At 37.1% G+C, this 22,043-nt stretch overlaps 3 protein-coding genes across 5 annotated transcripts; 2 read left to right on the top strand and 1 right to left on the bottom strand.

Annotated features, from left to right (window-relative positions):
* Positions 1-2,487: 2,487 nt before the first annotated feature.
* Positions 2,488-8,232, bottom strand: selenot1a (selenoprotein T, 1a). The gene is made up of 6 exons (XM_079876043.1): positions 7,285-8,232; positions 6,031-6,141; positions 5,693-5,819; positions 4,573-4,660; positions 3,435-3,601; positions 2,488-3,184 (listed from the first exon to the last, which is right to left on the bottom strand). Exons 1-5 carry the CDS (start codon positions 7,413-7,415, stop codon positions 3,477-3,479), a joined length of 582 nt encoding a protein of 193 aa, XP_079732169.1. The 5' UTR covers positions 7,416-8,232; the 3' UTR covers positions 2,488-3,184; positions 3,435-3,476.
* A 389-nt stretch (positions 8,233-8,621) lies between these two features.
* LOC307161380 (stress-associated endoplasmic reticulum protein 1) lies at positions 8,622-11,365 on the top strand. Its single transcript, XM_079876044.1, has 3 exons — positions 8,622-8,755; positions 8,993-9,068; positions 10,768-11,365. Exons 1-3 carry the CDS (start codon positions 8,675-8,677, stop codon positions 10,806-10,808), a joined length of 198 nt encoding a protein of 65 aa, XP_079732170.1. The 5' UTR covers positions 8,622-8,674; the 3' UTR covers positions 10,809-11,365.
* A 1,109-nt stretch (positions 11,366-12,474) lies between these two features.
* Positions 12,475-20,103, top strand: fuz (fuzzy planar cell polarity protein). Of its 3 annotated transcripts, none has more exons than XM_079876040.1 (2): positions 12,475-12,796; positions 15,817-20,103. In XM_079876040.1, the coding sequence occupies exon 2, from the start codon at positions 15,884-15,886 to the stop codon at positions 17,153-17,155; it is 1,272 nt and encodes a 423-aa protein (XP_079732166.1). In that variant the 5' UTR covers positions 12,475-12,796; positions 15,817-15,883; the 3' UTR covers positions 17,156-20,103. The 3 variants fall into 3 exon arrangements, with proteins under 3 accessions (XP_079732166.1, XP_079732165.1, XP_079732167.1); XM_079876039.1 differs by having other exon boundaries at positions 12,476-12,640; XM_079876041.1 differs by having other exon boundaries at positions 12,785-12,899.
* Positions 20,104-22,043: the final 1,940 nt, after the last annotated feature.

Below are 22,043 nucleotides of genomic sequence, written 5' to 3'. Positions count from 1 at the left end.
CACCTCTCCCGGAAGGTCCGGGAGTCTCCCTCATATTGATAGTGGCTCCCTGATGCCCGCAAATCATATACATGTTTGTTATATACATATTTGTTTTGCTTTTTCCATGAAAGTGTCTCACAGAGAGGCAGGCAGCGAGCCTCAACAGCTTGACATTGTTACCGGAAACACTATCACTGTTCACACTGAATGTAATCAAATCAGAATCTTTCTCGCGTTTCGATGCCTCCCTAGTTATTTTTAATCAGGCTACTTGTCTGGTCAGCCAAGTAAAATTCTCTTTCACTTGCTCCTTCAAAAAATCCACTTATATCCAGTTATATTTATCATCCTTAGTGTGAACCTAGATTAATCAAAGTTAACTGAATTTAGTTAACTGAACCTAGATTAATCAAAGTTTAACAGTGACCTAAACATACTAATGTTACCAAAAATGTCAGGTATCATCAAATTCTTTTCGATTTCAGTTAATACAGGTGGAGCTGGGGAAGGTGGAGGGTTTCTGAAAGCGCTTTTCAACTACAGCAAATGCTAACAAAGTATTTGAAGGTTGAGCACGTGAGCTCATTGGCTACTGATACAGCAGGAACCAATCAGCTGTGCCCTAAAGACAATGATGTGATCCAAGCAGATTGAGTTAAGGACCATCAGCCTGTGCCGTCTAGAGTTTCATCACAGAGCTTTATATTTGCTTTTGGGTAACTATACGCTTCAAGATCGCCCTAAATCTTTCTAATAATACAAGAATAGCTTCTTTAGCCTAAATAACCAACGGGGGTGTCATGCAAAAAATTATTACTACTATTATTATTATCGTCCACAGGCTCTAGTCTCTTATAGGTTTATGTTTTAGACAGGCTCAACAATGCACTTAAGTTTGCAACCATGTAGATAGAGATTTTAAACAGTTTTATTTTGGGAAGCACAAAAATAACTCTTTGCCTTTTCACTTCGAAGGTTTCTCATAGGCCGAGACTGTTTAAAAGCATTTCTTCTTATGTAATCATTGAAAGCATTTATTCACAGGGGTCATATATACACAGATTGGTCATACACATATTAGTCATATACAAGGTGCTATATAAAAAAAGATGACATGTCTTGACTTTTAAAAACAAAGTAAATGTGGCTCTTTCCAGTCTTGCCGTCTCTCCTGTACTTGCTCAGACGTGAACTGTCTCTGGGGTCTCTGGTGTGCAACACTGTAAAAAAAAATCTGTTACATTTACGGTAAAATACCGGCAGCTGTGGTTGCCAGAAATTTACTGTAAAATATACGGTAGCAACATTTTAGATTTTACAGACTTTACTTAAATTTACAGTAATAAACCGTATTTAATTATCTGATATAATGTTAATTTACTGACCTATTGAAGTTTTTATATCTGTTTTGTACTACAGTAATACACTGACCACCACCAATCACAGTGGAGATGAAAATCACATGATGAATTACAGCTCATCACAAGCAGCTCTTTCACAAGACATTTAATACTAATTTATAGAAGCTGCACAGTGTCATTCACACAAACACTAAACACTATCATGGTAACACACGTGAAATTTTAAAAACGCAATAAACATTAATTTAACAATATTAAATGTAACATAAAACCCTAATGTCATAACTGATTAAAAAAAACTAAGAAAACTATGAAGAAACATAGTTATTTCAGCAAAAATACATCAAATGTGAAGTGTCACGCAGGGAATTGTGGGAATGTCAATTTACTTTTTTTTTGTGTAAATTATACAATGACTTGTTCTTTTTCACTTCCAAAAACTGTAAATTTAACAGTATTTTACAGTAAAATTACATTAAATGTACCGTTAGATCTATCACAGTTGTTTACCGTATATATTAAGGAAACTTTCTCTTAACCAGTAAACAGTTTTTCACTGTAGCGTTTTTACAGTCTTTGACCGTTAAAATCACGATATTTTTTTTAACAGTGTGGCGGCTTGAGTTCCCTGTCAGGTTGGGGTTGGACTTCAGGCTCAAGTCTTGTGGTCAAGCCCTAATAAACCCTCAAACAAAAAAATGTAACACTTCTAAAGCATTTATTAGTCTTAATGTAATATATTAAGTTAATGTTATTCAAATCAAAACTTGTATCTTTTATTTGCACCTGAACTAGCATGAACTAAAATTGAACACCTGTATTTTTATTAATGTTTAAAAAAAGATTATTGAACACTATAACAAATATATTGCTCTCTATTAGTTAATATTACTTGCATTAATTGCCCGTAAAAGATCTGCTATAGAAAAGCCTTCACTAAACAAACTACATTAACTGTAAATCTGTCAAATTGGAAGAATCCAGAACTAAGACCTAGTTCACAATAAGATTATTAGACAGTGATAAGCACACAAGACTTTTCACCTGAAGTGATCTGGGTAAAGCCAGACTAACCCAGTTCCAGGCTAGATTAATGGCATTACAAGACAAATGAGTGAACAATGAGATTTTTTTTTTTAATAAAGAGAAGTGAGTTTTTACATTTTTATTTTTTTAATATAGATTGTTTGCTGATGGTAATTATTTTTCAGCCTTTATATGTAATATAGTGTGCAACTCAGCTAATACTCTTCTGGCCTTTAATTTTTTCTATTGTTTAAAATGTTTTAAAAACAATTTGCTAGGCCATCCTTCCAATAAAGACACACTATTTTGTTAATTCCATTTTATTTTCAATTTTCTAAACATTTTAAGCAATACAAAGCAATATATATAAAAAAAACAGGGCTCAGAAATATAATTAATGTCACTTAAAAGTTAAATTATCATGAAGAGGGATGGGTGTATAAGTTAGCTTCTCATATCTACTTATTACATAAAGACCAGGGTTTAGCCATACAGTAGAATCAAATGAAAGGAAAATATGCCATAGTTAATTTAGTTGACTGAGCTAAATGAACTCAAATAGAAAATATTTATTACATATTCCTTGTGAGCATATATCCTGAACCAAATAGTTATTGCACAAGAGATGGGCTAGTCATATCTATATAGCCACTGTTGTTGCCATGAATCCCGCACCAGCGTCTGTAGGAGGTGCATCTCCGAGAGGCTCGATGAGGACGACGCGGAGCATCGGGTGTGCGCTAGCAGAGGCTCTACTTTCAGCGCAAACCGTCATAAACGTCACCTCACAACCGTAGGAGAGCTTCACCACAAAACTAAAAGAGAACGTGTGAGTGAAGAGAATTAATAAGGCTGAGAGAGGGGGAAAAAAAACAGTCATCTGCATCTAGGCAAACCTTAGTATTGTTTAAATAAATTCAGCCTTGGTGAGAAATTCGTATTTCAGAATAATTTTACTGACCTCACACTTTCAAACTATAGATATTTTTTTTAAAACAAAAAGACAATATTTTTAATAATAGACATTCATTGAACATTTAGTAAGGTTATGATGGTTCCACATACGAGGAGGGGTCCTAGGCTCCACTCAGTGAATCAGAGGCAAGGTTACGAACGAGGGTGTGGAAGTGTGTCCATGTGGACGTTCATCTTCATCTCATTCTCCAGGATTTGAACTAGTTGCTGCATGGAAGGCAGGTGCCCGGACTCCAGCTTGGACCAAACTGGAACATCTAACCAGAAAAGAAAAAAAATCCCCGAAAATAGTGTTACCATAGTGATAGTGCAACCACATCATTTTTCACTTCCGCCAAACTAAACCACTGAATTAGGCAAACGCCACGCAGCCACTCCCTATAGATATCAACATCCTGTATGATAGACAGTGAACACCTCGTATTCTTCGGATTTGATAAACAATAGTTTCTTATTTAGCACAATTTGATTTGCTATAAAAAAGGCTTAAAGGGTTAGTTCACCTTAAAATTGAGAATTAAATCATCATTTACTCACCCTGGTGTTGTTCTAATGCCGTATGCCCTTCTTTCTTTTTTGGACCACATAATGGCAGTGAATAACAAACAGAATCAAGCTTTTTAAAAAAGACGTGTCATATATCCCAAGTGTTCTGGAACTATACGATAGGGTTTGGTGAAAAAACAAACCAAAATTTAACGAAAATCCTGACCTTGGCAACTGGTCTTCTGTGCATGGATGGATGTACGTTTATGAGACTCTAATAGGAGACATGAAATTCAACACCTAGAAATACATTTTTAAAAAGTCGTACTACAGCCCTAGAACACCTGGAATATACGGCGTAGGATTATTCTGTGATACTTTTGTGTCGTTTTTAAACCGCTTGATCCTGGTCGCTATTCACTGCCATTATATTAACGATAGAAGGGCATACGGCATTAAAACAACACCAGGGTGAGTAAACGATGACTTAATTTAAATTTTAGGGTTAACTATCCCTTTTAAGGGTTTGAACGTCTTTGGTCGAGTTATGTTGTTCTGAAAGGGGTCATAAAACAGGGATTTTCTAACCTATAATCATTCAATTATCCCTTTTTACAAACAAAAACTTCATTTTTATATACATATATCTATATAAAATAATTCTAATAATGTAAACAAGAATTATTATAAACAATAATATAAATTATATTTTATACATTGAAATATTAAAATAAATACTTACCATTGAGCGTGATTTCAAAAGCACCCGTAGACATACACTGATTTTCAATCATATTGCTGAAGAAGAACACCATCATACAGGCATATATCTGACAAAAAGAAACAAATCCCATAAGCAAAATAATAATAATAAGCACTGTTGCAGCTAGTTTTCTTGTACTGCACATATTTGATGTTTAAATACTTTATTTTGTGAGTAGTTTATGCATGACTTTTTCTAATTTTTCTAAAAATCAAAGCTGCTAAAATCTTCCTTGTCTACATTTCAGGAATGGCACATAGAGAGTCAGGTGAACATTAACATGAGGCTTGTCCTTTGGTCTCTTGGGTGTTGCATTCTCTCCTAGCACTGCTGACAACACCGAGGTGATAAAGTTAAAGACTAATGAGGTCCATGGGGGGAAAAGTTTGTATTTGAACCCATGTTGGATCTTCCATCTAACCTGGTACTAGTCGTAGTTCTTAGAAACTTACAGTTGAGTTTGCCACTGTTTTACAGTTCAGAATTGTTACGTAATCATGACATGGCGTAAACGCACCTTTAAACCACCAAATGCAAATGTTTTAACTAATGTCTGCTACAGACTGTGTGATAAAATCCTATAAAATCATTACAAATCACACTGTACGACATGGATCTAATAAACTTGGGTACGACATGTACGTAGACTGTACGATGATGACACCTATTGAATCGTAGTTTGTAAAGAAGAATAAAGCATGCGCTAGTGGTAAACAAATAGAGCGATGAATCGCACTTTGGCAGTTGTGGTTTATAATCTGCGCTGAAAAAAAGAGAAGGAAGCTTGGCATGACAATCTTGCAAATGGAGCTTGAGGTAAGTAGTTTTAGCGACATGTCGCATCGATCAATACGCCATTTCATGTTGCATTTTTATTGGCTAGTCAGCAGACGCGGGTCGTAGCAGCAAACACACTGTGAGATGATCATGCTAAATTTCTCACACTATCTTTGGTCACAAGACCGTGACATTATAGATGTCACTCTTTGAACCTCTCTCACTGGACCACCGTTTAGGAGAGCCACGACCACAGAAATCGGTCATCTTTCGACTGGGACAGCCCAAATCGTACAATGTGTACCGGTCATAATGGTCTTGCCTTATTCTCCTGACTCCAAACCCAGAGGCCTGGGGCCTGCATGCCAAATAGAGCAAATGGATCCTTGCCCAAAACGATCACTCCGATTAACACCAGCTTAAACATAGACAGAAAGGAAGCAAAGTGCCTGGAGGGAAGAAAAAAAGGACACTTTAAAAATTATGAATTATACACAAACAAACACATATATTATTAATAAATAAATAAAATGTAAATAAAAAAAAAATGAAAAACTTTAATACATTATTTTGCTATTATTTATACATTCATTCCAGGCCACGATAGCCTCGCAAACGTGACTATGTAACAATGAGCAGTGTTGTTGTGTAGGCCATTACCTGTAGAGAGGCATTGGAAGGTAGTTCTCTCCTTCTATGCGGATGTCTGGGTACCGCTGGTACAAAACCTGCGTGTACTCCTCAAACACCCGCTTGTACCCTCAGGAGATACTGAAACAGAAGACAAACAAGATGAAGACACACCTCAGAGCCTTTGCTTCACTTACACAGAGTGATATTAACGTGAACTGCACTGTTGTGCTGGAACTATATAACAAATCAGAAACGCATTCGATTTTAGTTTTGTTTTTTATCGTCACTGTAATACATATTTTGATTAGATAATCATCAAGTGTTCTAAAATGGAAGCAAATAGTGTGTGGGAGTATAAGCAATACATACAATATACCGTACGTGTGGTGTGTGTCTATTTTCAACGCTATGGCCTTTGTGTGGATATTTTAAGATTGCCAACTTTAAGTATGACTCTTTGGATTTGATAAAACTTTACAATAAAATCTCCATTGGTGACATTTACTAAGGTTAATAAAAGTATTGTTCATTTGTTAATATCACCATTCACCAGTTGTATTTCTTTACATTAGTTAATGCACTACAAACTAACATAAATGATCGATTAATCGCATCTAACAAAAGTTTTTGTTTTGATAATAAATGTGTGTATATATGTGTGTCTGTGTATACATAAACACATATATACATGTATAAATGTGTGTATATACAGTATAAACACACAGACCTATAATTATAATATATACACTCACATTTATTACGTAAACAAAATCTTTTATGTTAGACGCGATTAATCGATTTAACAGCACTAAGTACAGTACATTTTCATGGTTCACGCGAAACGACCTGGAATATAAACAATAATTTCCATTTCAGATTGTGATAAACGCCCTTCCAATGGATACTAGATATTATAGCAGCATCGAATGTGCTTTATAAATCAATAAAAGCTGCATTTATTTAATATGTAGCTAACGGTTCAAAAGCAAGCACACAGACAGACAGATCCACTAATGGGCTAATGCTCAAATGAGAGCTCTCCACTTAACACCGGATTACTGGCCGATTATAACATCCCGCTGAGGTTAACAGTTACTTGCGAGACTGCATGTGCCATATGAGACAAATTAAGGATTGTCTGTGCACACTGTCACAGTACAGTTTCTCTGCGAGGTTAATCTGTGCTACTATCAATCAACACACTCAATGTCATTATGCAGTCATCGGCCTGTTCCGGGGACCGACGCCGATCGACAGAAAAGTGTCCAAACTCATACTCACCAAATCTGGAATTTAAGGAGTGGACCGGCGGCAAACTGCATCTTCATCTTCTTTACGCCATTGATATCCGCAGAGGCGCTGTAAAGAGTACAGGCCCATAATATTATCACCGAGAGAGGCAACCAACGCATCTTCCCCCACGACGATCAGTTCCAGAACTGAAGGCAGGAAGTGGACTGCTGAGTTTCATACGGGTAATCCTGAAAGCGACGCTGTGATTGGTTCGTTCCATGACGGGAGGGCCGGCTCATTTCCACGAATCGGTTCTTTTGAACAGTTCATTTCAGAGAACCGGTTAAAAAAAAGTTATTTGCGTCCTCACGCTATTGCGTCATGACGTGGTTCTTTTTATGTAGTCTCTTATTGACCTTTTTTGGTGTTTTGTTTAATGTTTAATCTACCTTCAAATTTCTAGCTTTTAAAACTTATTCATATTTAGTCTTCAAACTTAAAGATTTAAAAATACTCTACCAACATCAAAGTTCGTCGTCTTGACAAACTTTTTTTTTTATCTAGTTGTAAATTCAAATGTCTCAGTTTAGTTAATTGCAAACAACACTACCGGTCAAACGTTTGGAATAATTAAGATGTTTTTGAAAGAAGTCTCTTATGCTCACCAAAGGCTGCACTTATTTGATAAAATACAGTAAAATTGTGATTATGCAATTATTGAGCAATTTTGACTGGTAGTTAACATAAAGTCATTCAAAATTGTTTCATCAACCATACAGTGAATCAACTCGCTTCTCGCTTCTCGCTTCTTGAAAGAGTCCTGTCCCAAAACTATGCCCAATACCCACTGGGACAGGACCAATTCAGGCTTTTTTTGCAACCCAGTTCAATCGATTCATTAAAAGATTCGACTCATCGTTTACAAACCGGATATCAGCATTTGTTTTTGGTTTCTCTCAGAGAATGTCTGTTTCTCTCTAGAAATGTTACATTTTTGACTGTTTTACGCCTCATATCCATTAATTGACATGTAATGTAAAAAAAAAAGAAAAAAGAATCAAGAAATTTGCAAGAATCCAAGGCTGCCAACCCAAGATCTTGATTAATATGAACTATTTATATAAGAGTATGACCACACTATGCAAGGTCGGTACCGAATTTTAAAAACTGAACTTAATAAACGTAGTAAATAATTCATCATTTACTAAGTAATTTAGCGTTGACATTTATTATCAGCGTTTTACAAAAAGCGGGCTGGTCCAAGACAGCATCATCAGTCCATTTGCGATCTTCCGGTGTGGGCGGGGCTTACGTTCTGAGGACGTAGACAAAGATCGACGTAGTTTTCTCTTCATCCTCACTAGTAGTTTGTGTTGTGTCCGTCATATCTGTGACTGTGACCAGCTCACTTTTTACAACACACCAGCATTTTGCAACGATGGTCGCCAAACAGAGGATCCGTATGGCCAACGAGAAACACAGCAAAAACATCACCCAGAGAGGCAACGTCAAATCGACGGTATGACGTCTCTTCACGATCTTCAACAGTGTAACCGCAGAGGAGAAATTAACTTAATGTAATGTGCTAACTGGTTCATTTGCATAAATTGTTATTAGGAGTTATGGTTTATCGTTCTTTGTATCGAAATACTGTCCCTATACTGCAGTATGCGGAAGCCCACTGCTCTAACGTTTCTAACGTTACTACTATTAAATAATGCGCGATTGCAACTGATCTGAATGTGAATTCACACAGAGAACCGTGAGTGATGAGAAAGTGTCGGTGGGACCGTGGCTCTTGGCACTCTTCATCTTTGTTGTTTGCGGCTCAGGTGAGTGAACTTACCAATTCAAAAGATTAACAAGTGATGTATCATGTCGTAGACCGAATAATAAACACGTTAATTTTAATACCAGTTGTTTTTATACGAGCTGGTGTTGCGCTTTTTACTGAGTCCAAGATATGTAGACAAAGCTGACCTCCACTCAACGTTTTTTTTGGCACACTCACACTGTGAAACCTTGTGAAGGCCGAGATAATAATGCACACTATTTACATGGACAAGGCTGGACTGATAGCATGACCTTTATCTGCTCATTTTCATGGGGTACAGCACGTGGATTTGCAGGTGTTGCTACTCTCAAAACAGCATTGAAGAACATTGCCAACAACACTGCTTAAAGTCACCATGAAGTCAAAATGTACAATGTACAAATAATATCATAAAGGCTTTATCCGTGCAGTGCGAGCACATAAACGGAAATAAAGTGTAATAAACGGGATAATGTACATCCAGCCGGTTTTTATCGCAGAATAAACCCTGACAGGGTGATCTTGCATCAGCCTGAAGGGGTTTATTCTGCAATAACAACCGGCTGGAAGTACATTATCCCGTTTATTACACGGCTACTTGCCACATAAGTAAATAATCAGACACAAAATATTTACTTGAGTTGAAACATTTTCTTAGGTCTTTGAACACAAAGCAGTTGCTAGCGTGGCAAGTTCAAACTAGACGGACATTTAAGGGATACGGTATACAATCATCCCACTTATTACACAGCATTTCGCCACATAACTAATTATGGGGATAAGAAATATTGATATGAGATGAAACTGTTTTAAAATCTTACCTGTTTGTTATCTTATAATAACCCATTATAGTGTACAAAGCAATAGTCGCAAAATGGCAACAGCTGCGTTTCTATGAAACCGAGAGAGTGAGTCAGCGATACCGGATGGCAGAATTAAATAACTACACAAAATATTGATTTGAGTTTTAATATTTTCTTAGCTCACCAAACGCAAGCAAGCGTAAAGCACCGACTTCAGTGACAGTTACCCGGATGAGCCTGTGTTATCAGTTTTTACAGGTTGTTATCGGGGAATAAAATACCGCTGGATGGTGCGATTGACCAATCAGAATCAAGTGTTCCACAGACTTAACTTCCCCTCCCTCTTGAAACGTTTCTTCACTTCTCTGATGATGTGTTTACTGGCATGAGGGTGGGACAACCTGTCACTCACATGAGATCCACCAATAGCAAACCACAACCATCCAATCAGTTCCCCATGGACAAAATCAAGTCCCGGCCTAAATTTGTTTCTTGTTCGAGAAGCTTTCACTCAGATATACGTCACAATATCCAAGAAAAGACAAGAAAAGGTTTCTTCCAGCTCGAGCAGGGTCTTCTTTACCCCGTGTCCTTTGGGAATCTGTTTGCATTGAACGAATGACATTTTCCTCCCGTGTTTTCGGGGTCATCTTGCTCTCTGTTTGCCTGCCCTAACTTTTGTGACATGGATGATTTTGCAATCTTTTTTTTTTTATCTGATTAGATCCAGAAAGCATCCGTTAAAGACGACACTCTTTGGGAAAAATCTGTTTACTTTTGTGAGAGATAAAATGGCCCATTATAAACCGATAAAGCTTGCACTTATGTTGTTGTAAACCTTGACTTCACAAAGTTCAGGTTATCAATATTCTTTCTCCTCAATTTTTCACCGTTTTGTTTTTTGTCTGTCCTCAGCAATATTCCAGATCATTCAGAGCATTCGAATGGGCATGTAAAGAGGACCAATGTTGTCTCAACTCTCCACTCCTTGCCACTTCCACATACTGCACCCGACTTTGCCAAGGAACTTTTCTGAAAGGCTTTTTGTTGATTTAATTGATTTTTCTTCTTCTGTGAGGTGCAACGATCCTGTCATTCCTCTCTGGTGCCTTTTTAATGAAGAAAAAAAATCAAAAAGCCATAAAATTGCATTCCGATCAATTGTAATGCTATCTTCTGTCTATCTATACTTTGATGTAATGTGAAAATCTTGATGTGATTTGTAAAGCCTGACTTCTCGATCATTCCTGAAATAATTGTGCAAAACTGATTTAATGTTATTATTTGGACCCCCAAAACAATCAACCATTTTGTGGTTTCCACAGGATATTAGGAATGAAAAGCCAGTCAGCTCATCTAAATCACACCTCGTATTACTTCTCTTTAACTTGTTTTCTTAGTAATTTAATAGCTGCCTCCTTTCTTCCAGAATATGAAATTTCAGCCTGAATAATGTAATTCTCTGGCACATTGTGGTACTCTTTACCGTAATAAAATGAGTTTTTTTCTCAGATGATGTTATAGTCATGTGTCATGATAGCATAATGGAGGAAGAGAAACAAAGAGCTGGATGTAAAATAAAATGTAAATGTTGGGTACCAGATGGTTAACGGCACCCATTGACTTCCATAGTAGAAAAAAAAAGAAAATACCATGGAAGTCAATGCGTGCCGTCGACTATTCTTCAGAAATATCTTTTTTTGTGTTCAACAGAAGAAAAACTCATACAGGTTTAGAGCAACTTGAGGGTGAGTCATTTTTAGGTGAATTATCCCTTTAAGTAATACTTGAATTTCAGTGTGGAACAAATTCTGCTCCAACACAAGTAACATTTTATAAGTGTTTGTAAAAATTAAAATGTTCAGTACTGAAAGACCGTTGTATTTGATTATAGAAGCAATATTATTTTACTGTTCATGAACATGGTATTATGCTGTTCTTCTCTCCCTTCTCTAGTAAAGCATCCAGACAGTATAAATAAGGCAATCTTCAGTGTGGATTGTGATTGCTAGTTCTTGTTAATTTAAAGAAATCCTTCAGTTGTGACTTAATGATACCAGAACGAAGAATTGCTGAAAATGAGAGACATGTTGTTAAAGTCCTCCCGTAGGCAATAATTTTATCCCTTAAAACTCATCTTTGATCACCAAAATTACATATTTACAAAAAAAATCATACCTTAAAATACTCATTTCAGCCTCATTTAGTATACGCGGTTCTTTGAATATGCAAATTAGCCCTGCCTCCACTCACTCACACCAGCTCAGAGATCCACTCGTTGACGATCACACGTTGATCTGATTGGTTACAAGGTAGTTTGTGACGTCAGAAACACCAGCGATTTCAAACTGCGTTTGTGGTTCACTGCAGTTTTAAGGAGAAAATACACAGCAATGGTGTTGACTTGAATTTGCACATGGTTTGATGTATTAAAAACACCACATAGACATATTTACATTAAAAACTTGTTTTGCACCAATAGTTAAATAGTTTAATATTAAAGTTCTTTTTTTAATTATCAAGACTGTCGAAACTGTTCAGGATTGGTAAAGTATGATAAAACATAAAATATTAAGGATATATTAAACAGATAAACATTTTCTCGTAGTTCAGTTTTGATTAATTCTAAACCGAAGCAAGAGGAATAGTGTGATCTGGCGTTATAGACGCTACTCGAGTCTCCGCAAGGTGGCGCTACGGACCCATCAGTTCTCTATTACTTTCATTGGCCACGAAGAAGAGCGGTTGTCAGAGATGTTGCTGTGGAGACCTGAAGTTTACGACTCAGGCAAGACAAACAATTAATTAATTTTCTTATTAACAGTTAACGGTTACAAACTCAAGTCATTAGCTCCGTATATCCGTGTATGAAAACCTTTGGTCAAACCTAAGCGAACTAACGCTGGTTACTGCAGTCTGTGAATGTATCTGCTCACATTAGCAGGTTAGTTCAATGTTGATTACAACAACACAAATGTAATTTTGTCTCAGATGTGTAGCGTTTGCGTGTCTGTTTTGCATGAGGACCAGATTTTCCAGTTAGCCGGGTAAGCTGGGGAAAGATGATCATATTTCCCTCTCTTGATTATAATATCTCACCTCAGCACATTTACAGCTGTTCTCTTGTCATTTCATTTGGATATCAACATTTGTGTAATTTAAAAGGCGCCTTAAATAAAATGCATAATTATTATTAGTATTATTAGTAGTAGTTTGTAAAAAAAAAAACAGGTCTCAAGTTAATTTGGAAAATGTATAGTTTATAGAAATGTATAGAAAAACATAGTATTATCGAATAGTTGAATAGCACATGTTTTCCTGTCTACTTGTTAATGAAGTAGACACATTAATGAATTATGGACACATTAATAGTAGTATTTTTAATATTATTATTTTCAAGTGAAAAGATTACCATTAGGCCATTTGGGAAAAATTATATTTAATAATTCCACAAATTAGATGTACATCTCAGACAACTTTGCTTTTCAATCATTGTGAATTCATTGTGTTGCTACACTGAAAATATATACAGAACCGGTCAAAAGTTTGAAAACATTAAGATGTTTTTGAAAGAAGTCTCTTAAGCTTACCGAGGCTGTATTTATTCATATGTATATTATGACCATTTGAAATAGCTGTTTTCTGTTTTAATATAATTTAAAATGTAATTTATTCCTTTGATGTCAAAACTGAATTTTCAGCATTATTACTCCAGTGTCACATGAACTTTTAGAAATCATTGTAAAATGCTGATTTTGTGCTCAATTATTATTGATGCTAAATTATTATTTTATCAATGTTGAAAACCATTTTTGCATGCTTAAATTGTTTTGTGGAAACCGGGATTCATTTTTTTCTGGATTCTTTGATGAATAGAAAGGTAAAAAGAACAGCATTTAGGCTATTTGAAATAGAAATCAATTGTAACTTTATAAATGTGTTTACTGTTTCTTTTGATCAAGTTAATGCATCCTTGCTGAATAAAAGTATATTTTTTAACATATTACTTACTCCAAACCTTTGAATGGTAGTGTATCATGGTTTCCACGTAATAAAATAAATAAATAAATAAATAAATAAATAATAATAATAATAATTCAGCAGCACAATTGTCAACATTGATAATAATAATGAATGTTTCTTGAGCAGCAAATCATCATATTAGAGTGATTTGTGAAGGATCATGTGACACTGAAGACTGGAGTAATGATGCTGAAAATTCAGCTTTGATCACAGGAATAAATTACATTTTAAAACATTAAAACAGAAAACAGTTATTTGAAATTGCAATAATATTCCACAATCTGTTTTTACTGTATTTTCGATCAAATAAATACAGCCTTGGTGAGCAGAAGAGACTTCTTTCAAAAACATTTTGACTGGTACTGTATGTGTGTGTGAGTGTGTGTGTGTGTATATATATATATAGATATATATATAGATATATATTAGGGATGCACCGATATGACATTTTTGGCCGATAACCAATAATTCTTTATATTTGAAAGCAGATAACCAATTAATCTAAATTCAATTTTTTATATAATTTTTGGGAACCTGATTACAAAAACAAGTCTCACCACTAGAAGCTATGTCCCAAGCACACAATTATGATATATTATAATTATAATTTATTTTATGTAGCCTATATGAAAGACTTGTGCTGCACTTGTTGCACTTAACTGTATTTTCCTTTTTTGAAGTGATTTCAATCATATTTCAAGCAATTCAAAACCGTCATGACGAACAGTGCGCATCTGAAGTGTCTCAGCGGAAGGAAAGAATCCTTTAATTATCGGCTTTAATATATCGGCCACATTTTCTTATCGGGCCGATAACATTAAAAATGAACATATATCGGCCGATACCGATAAGGTGGCCGTATGTAATGTGAACGTAACATGTAATTTATACATGAGTGTTTCTTGCCCAAGGTAATGGGGTAACATTTTTTTACATTTTGTGCTATGACAACTTAAATAACAAATGTTTCCATTACCCTTTATTTCCCTTAAAGGATTAGTTCACTTTAAAATGAAAATTAGCCCATGATTTACTCACCCTCAAGCCATCCTCAAGCCATATGACTTTCTTCTTTCAGACTAATACAATCGGAGTTATATTAAAAAATATCCTGGCTCTTCCAAGCTTCATAATGGAAGTGGATTGCAACCAACAGATTGAAGCTCAAAAACGTGCATCCATCCATCGTAAACAAACTCCACACGGCTCCTGTGGGTTAATAAAGGCCTTCTGATGCAAAATGATGAGTTTGTGTAAGAAAAATATTCATATTTAACACGTTACAAAGTAAAATAACTAGTTTCTGGCCTAACGGCCATACACAATCTTCTTGCCCTTAATGCGCAACTTATGAAATTTATGACGTCATGCGTAAATATCAGCAGTACGTCGCATTACTCGCATAAGTTGCGCTTTACACTTATGTGGAATCCGTATGTTCGTTTGGCCGGAAGTTAGTTATTTTACTTTATAAAGTTTTAAATATTAATATTTTTCTTACTCAAACTCATCGTTTTGCATCAGAAGGCCTTTATTAACCCACAGGAGCCGTGTGGAGTTCGTTTACCATGGATAGATGCACTTTTTTGAGCTTCAGTCTGTTGGTTGCAATCCACTTCCATTAGAAAGCTTGGAAGAGCCAGGATATTTTTTAATATAACTTCGATTGTATTCGTCTGAAAGAAGAAAGTCATATACCCCTAGGATGCCTTGAGGGTGAGTAAATCATGGGCTAATTTTCATTTGAAAGTGAACACGTTAACTGATGTGTAATGACCCTCTACAGGCTAAACTTATATCCAAATATGTCACAACCTAAAAGTAAATGCACATTGTTCTTGCATATTCCCCCATCTTACCCTACACAGGTGTTCAATACAGGTGTTTGAATGTTCATCACTGAAGTTCTCATGTGTTTATTTCTTGTCTTTGCACCTAAAGGCTTTATACGATGTCTTCATCACTGACTGGTGTTTAGAGACACTCTCCAGCCCAGTCTACGCTCACGATGCTGCAAGCCGAGACCCTCCAACTGCTGTGCCTCACAGCCTCCAGCGGGGTCCCTCTCTTCTCACGCGGCTCCACCAAGCAGCTTCCCTTTTCCATCGTCGGCTCTCTAAACGGCGTCCATATGTTCGGCGCGGGCCACGGGGCTCAGCTATCGAGCTGCGAGACAGATCGGGGCAGCCGTGTGGTTTGGGAGGTCTTCCAGGAGAGCCTGATGCTGATCGCGGTGAGCGGCGGCGGGGGCTCCGGCGTCAGCGAGCTGCAGTTGCGCCGCCTGCTGGAGAACGTGTGGAACTGCATGGTCTTGGTCCTGGGACAGGACGAGCTGGCGAACATACGCAACGTGGAGCGGTTAAAGCGAGAGCTGCGCTCTTGCTACCGCCTGTTCGACTTGCTCTTGGAGCGCGTCAATGACGAGCAGGGCTTTATGGGAGATCTGACGCAATGCGCCGACTGCTTGCTTCCCTCCACCTCCGCCTTGCTTCAGGACGCCCTGGACTCCTTCGCCCAAGCGGCGGAGAGCGAGTTCGGCTGCCTGCTAGTGCGCGGGCGTGTGGCTCAGGCCACGGAGAAGTGGTGGTCTCGACTGACTTCCCAGGAAGTTGTTGTGCTCTCAATCCTGGTGCACTCACTTTCTAATGCATCATCATGTGACTACCCAGTCTTCCTACCCCAAGGGAGTCCCACCGTCGCCATTCGCTTGCTCGGTTTCCAACTCCTCCCCGGGGTTCACGTGTGCGTCCTCTGTGGCCCCAAACCCTCTTTGTACAAGGCGGAGAATGAGCTTGTTAGTCGTTTTTGGTCCACTTTGGTGGAGAATCTACGCAGCTGTTTGGAGCAGGCCGACCGATCCACTCTTCCTCCGTCTGTGAGCCTTCGCTGGGACGTCCAGGCTCTTCTGCTCATCAACCGCGAGTCTCGACGCGCGGTCACCGTCTGCCCTCGGGTCCGTGGCGGAGCTCCAGCGGACGCTACGCCTCTCCTTTCATCAGGAAGGCGCTTGGAGCTCCTTCGGCTTTTTTACACTTTTGCCGTGACTCGATATTTTACCTCGCAGGAGACATCAGTCTCGTCAGCCTCGCAGGATTTTTCTCAGGGATTTACCCACGTCCCAGTGCAGTGCTACCTTGTGACTGAGGAGTGTAAGTGTTACGGCCTGCAGAGTCCCCAACACCAGCTCTTCCTCCTCATGGATCTCTCTGTGCCGACGTTTGCCTTGCGTACTGTCGCTACACAGACTCTCTCAGCGATTACTTCAGCGACTGCTTTTTAAGACTTCGCTTTGCTCCTGTATGGGTTACTTAACCGGGCACCAACGGATCTGGCATTAAAGGGAAAACTCTTCAAAAAATGAAAATTCTGTCATTGTTTTCTCACCTACGTCGTTGCATAACCTGTCTGACTTTGTTTCTTCTGTGAAATGCTAAACAAGATACATTTTTTTATCTTCTTTTTTTATCCGAAACAACATTGAATCCCATTGACTTTCATTGTACCCCACCAAGACATTTTGCCAGATATCTTATTTTGTTTTTCACAGAAGTAAGAAAGACATACAGGTTTGGGACAAAATGAGTAAATGATGACAGAATTTTCATTTTTGGATGAACTATCCCTTTAACTTCATGGTTAAGCTTGTGCCTGGTTGCGTATTTATCAAAAGGAGAATTTATTTGGTAACACTTTACAACAGGGGTCAATTTGTTAGCATTAAACTAACCATGAATAGTCCTTTTTTATTAATATCGGTTAATCCAATGATCATTATAATGCTAGAATGTTCATTTCTGCATCTACTAATACTTTGAACAATAATTAACAGTGAACAATAGCAGATTTGTAAATGAATACTAACCTAGATTAATACATAGTGTTCATTGTTAATGAATGTTTGTTCACAATAAAATAACTTTAAGATGTTAAATGAACAATAGCAGATTTATAAATTAACCTTGATTAATACAGTGTATAATGTAGTTTGCATAATGCATTCATCTTAACAAATTGAACCTTATTTTAGGTGTTGCCAATATCATTTTGTATTGTTACAGCACAAAAGTATTTCCTTAAGAACTAGAGTAACAGGATTTAACCAAACGAGATTCTGTGAATCAAAATACGGAGCACTTATTAACTCTACTGTATGACTGTTTATGTGTAGCATTCACACTGTGAGACCAAATTCTACCTTTGATTTGTTATTGTTACTGAACATGAATGCATTTTTTAAAGCTGTGTATGTTAATCTTCAATTAATGACACTGGTGAATAAATTAGTGTATTAGTGGTGTTAATGTTAATTAGTGATGTGAATAAATACATATTGTTTGAAATGCATCTTTAGATTTTTGCTTTTTGGAAATAAAATCATTCTGCGTTCTAGCATTAAATCTGCTTTTACTATTTTTCTGATCCACAGTCAGATTTATGAATTCTTTTTTTAAGTCAGTGGAATTCTCTGTAACCACTCCCTCTGCTGGCCAATCTTATTATGTTCCAAAAAACAGGATATCTGTGTGTTTTAAGAAGTGTAAGGACCACCTGTCGGCCCAACGGCAGAATCCAGAGTGTTCCACGTACAAGATAAACAAATTCAGCATAGTCTCACATGTAACTTGAAACTGCTGAACAATTCCAGTGTTACAGTTATTCTAATTTTACACAAGTCACACGGTCTAGAATGCATAACATCTCCAACCTTTAACCTAAGTACTGTTGCACACAACACTTACAGTAAAGCAGTCGCGTGTTTTAAAAATAAACTAGTGTACATGTAAAGCACAAACAACTATAATGTGTGTTCTATGAGATAAGCACAATGTTTAATATTACAAATTTGAAAATACATAGAAATGCATATACTGACAGCAGAGACTCTAGTCAAGTCACCTTTATTTATACAGCGCTTTTTACAATACAGATTGTTGCAAAGCAGCTTTACAGTGATAACAGGAATATAACGCAACAAAGTTTGTTTCGGCTGTACAGCAGATCTAGAAGAAAATAGTGCCATAGTCCAAGTAAGTTTAGTGATAGTTCATTTTTGTTGTAAAAAAAGTTATTCATTTTGTTGATTTGTATATAGCCGCTCATCGTCCAGCTCAGTTCAGTTCTCCTATAATGGTGTCAATGCAGGTAGGTCAATAATATTGTTGAATATTAAGTGTCCCCAACTAAGCAAGCCAGAGGCGGCAGTGGCAAGCAACCCAAACTCCATTAGGTGAGAGAATGGAGAAACACACCTTGGGAGAAATGTGCCCCAAAGGCTTGCACCTGGTTTTGGGGGAGAGGAGACATGATTATCAGATATCTTGAGGGGACAACCACCACCTACAACAGCAGAACACAATTCTCCTTTCAATCTTTCTCATAATATAAGTGACTGCAGTGAAATTGAGACCATTTTACCAATCGCACTGAGGCATTTAAAATGATACCAAACATGAAAGGGAAAAAAACTAACGATTCACAATCTTGTGATTCACAAGATACATCATGTGTTATCAACATTCTTAGAGAACTTTCAGTGACTTGAGTCAGGGGGAAAGAAGAGGGGGATGCATAATGCAAAGTGGTGTCCTACACTCTTTCTTTGAGATCTTTTCTCCAGATTGTTTTATTGCAGGGTGTTTTATCTTGTGTTCCGTCTTGGCAGGAAAACCAGTCTTACGCAAGAGTGAGTGGACAAAGAAGACGTACTTAAACACGCTGTATAAGCAGGTTAAATAAAGACAGCATTTTGGGTGTGAGTGTAATGCATGAGCATTTTAGGCAATTAATAGTATATTTATATCTGTTTTAAATATAAATAGCATTGTACAACCTGCACAAAAGTTAACCAGCATTACACCCAACAATTGAGAAACTAAAAAAAGAGATAATGACAAAGTAAAGTTGAATATGCGTGAAGTGTAAAAAGCATATTTGTTTTCATTGGATGTAGTTAAGAATAGAAATCCATGGGTTTCTGCAACTAAGCTTTTCTCATTTTAGTCTTTTGTTCACATATAATTAACCAATAACAAATTAAACTTTTGTCTGCAGTTGGCGGAGAACTATTCCCGCAGTCACTCCCGCAGTCTAAGGTCAATCTTCACTAAGCTGAAATATCGTTGAGGTGCAGTCAACAAGCTCTAAAAATAGCTAAAAAAACATTAAGCCATGTTTTATATCACTATTCAGCCACACCCAGTCTCATTATCTTTGCTTAAAAGAAATAATCCGGGTTCAAAACCAGATGAGATCTGTGACATGTCTCAGTTTGCAAAGACAATGTGTTTATAGAAATGTACTTACAATGGAAGGCTATGAGGCCTCTGTACTGTCAGCTGCCTAGCCCTCGTCTCACTAAAACAAGTTTGAGGATTAGTCTTGTGCAGCAGGCATTGCCTTGTGTCCTTAACTTACACTATATAGCTTCAACCTCGTATTAATCTTTATTAGCCTCCTGAGTGCTTGTAAAGATAATTACAGATTATATATTGCATTTAAAGAAATAGTTCACCCAAAAATCTTATCTCTAAGCTAGTGCATTGGATAAGATAATGTCTACAAGTACATATGTATACATGCAATTAAGACACACTTATATTGAAGAGCTGTGCTACTATTTACCAATTCACCCTGTTTGAAATGAGTCAAGCCACCTTGATTAAACTATCACAACACACTGTTGTGACTTAACCCAAATTGGCATCAAAGAGGAATAAAAAATAGCTGATACATTTATCACAGAGTCCACATTGATCTTTGGCAATTGAGAATAAATAATGTACCTCATATGCACAATTTCTATGGATGACCTCATTAAGAGCAGTTCGCACTGGAGTAATGAGGAAATGACAAAGAGCAGGACTGATTTGTTCTGTGCTTTATGCTGAATGTGGTTGGTCACATGTTTCTGCCCTTAAGCTAAGATGCAACCTAATTACATTATTTGCTTGTCACTGTCATGTTTTTATGACTCCAATATGACTTGTGTGTGTTCTTTTGACTAATCATTGAACTCTGGAAATGACAGGATGACAAGTCTGAATATAGCTGGGTTACATTGTTTAGCCATATCTATCTATCTATCTATCTATCTATCTATCTATCTATCTATCTATCTATCTATCTATCTATCTATCTATCTATCTATCTATCTATCTATCTATCTATCTATCTATCTATCTATCTATCTATCTGCTACTCTAGAAAACTTGCCTTAAATTTAAAATCAACTTGGCTGTGTAAGTCATTTCAATTTAAATTACATTAAACTGACTTTAAAAACTAGTAAAATCTTGTATATCTTAAAAAATAACATTTAAAATGGCTTAAAATAATCTATCACACAAATATATTAAAGTCCCCCTGTAGTCAAGTTTATCCCTTAAAACTCATCTTTGATCACCAAAATGACATTTTAAAAGTTTTTTCCTTGAAAAAAAAAAAAAAATCTTTATGCCTCAAAATAGCTTGAACGTAACCTACACCCTTGCCTCATTTATCATAGGGGTTCAATGAATATGCAAATTAGCCCCGCCTCCACTCACACCAGCTCAGAGATCCACTCGTTGACGATCACTCGTTGATCTGATTGGTTACAAGGTAGTTTGTGACGTCAGAAACACCAGCGATTTCAAACTGCATTTTTGAGGCCACATTTACACATAGCCGGGTATTTAGAGAAACTAATATTCCCCCCCCCCCCCCCCCCCCTCCGTTTTCAAAAATAACATCGTGCACACAACATCGTTTTCAAAAAAGTTGTCGTATCAACCCGCATAAATACGCCGTCGAGCGCCATCATAACTATGCCAAACCTATGGGTGGCAGTGTAGGGAGAAGGATAAAGCCATGCAAGCCAATCAGAATCCTCAAAATTGACAACAATGAATAGCACGAGCGACTTCCTGTTCCTTTCAAAACAACAGACATGGCGCGAGGTTCATGACGTAAGCATTTTCTGGTGCAAATTGTGACGTTTGAGAACCTAAAACCCGTTTCTCCCAGTTGACACGGCAACACATAACCGGCGTTTTCAGAAATCTCCACTTTGGCCGGAGTTTTTAGAAATAATCGTTTTCTGGGATAAAAACGGCGTTTTCGTGTAAATGACAGGCCAAAACGCAGGGAAATATCGCATCCCGTTTTCCCATCGTGTAAACGGGGCCTCA

The sequence above is a fragment of the Squalius cephalus genome (genome assembly GCF_949319135.1).
Source record: "Squalius cephalus genome assembly, chromosome: 7".
In the NCBI taxonomy this organism is placed as follows: Eukaryota; Metazoa; Chordata; class Actinopteri; order Cypriniformes; family Leuciscidae; genus Squalius; species Squalius cephalus.
Note: the sequence above shows the minus strand (reverse complement) of the source record. Positions and strands in the feature narration are given on the sequence as shown.

What these genes read in the sequence shown, in the direction of transcription:
- LOC307161380 (XM_079876044.1), top strand. Translation starts at nt 8,675, where the DNA reads ATGGTCGCCAAACAGAGGATCCGTATGGCCAACGAGAAACACAGCAAA. An exon ending in GAGGCAACGTCAAATCGACG is followed by an intron (nt 8,756 to 8,992) that starts GTATGACGTCTC and finishes GAATTCACACAG; the next exon opens with AGAACCGTGAGTGATGAGAA. An exon ending in CTTTGTTGTTTGCGGCTCAG is followed by an intron (nt 9,069 to 10,767) that starts GTGAGTGAACTT and finishes GTCTGTCCTCAG; the next exon opens with CAATATTCCAGATCATTCAG.
- fuz (XM_079876040.1), top strand. Translation starts at nt 15,884, where the DNA reads ATGCTGCAAGCCGAGACCCTCCAACTGCTGTGCCTCACAGCCTCCAGC.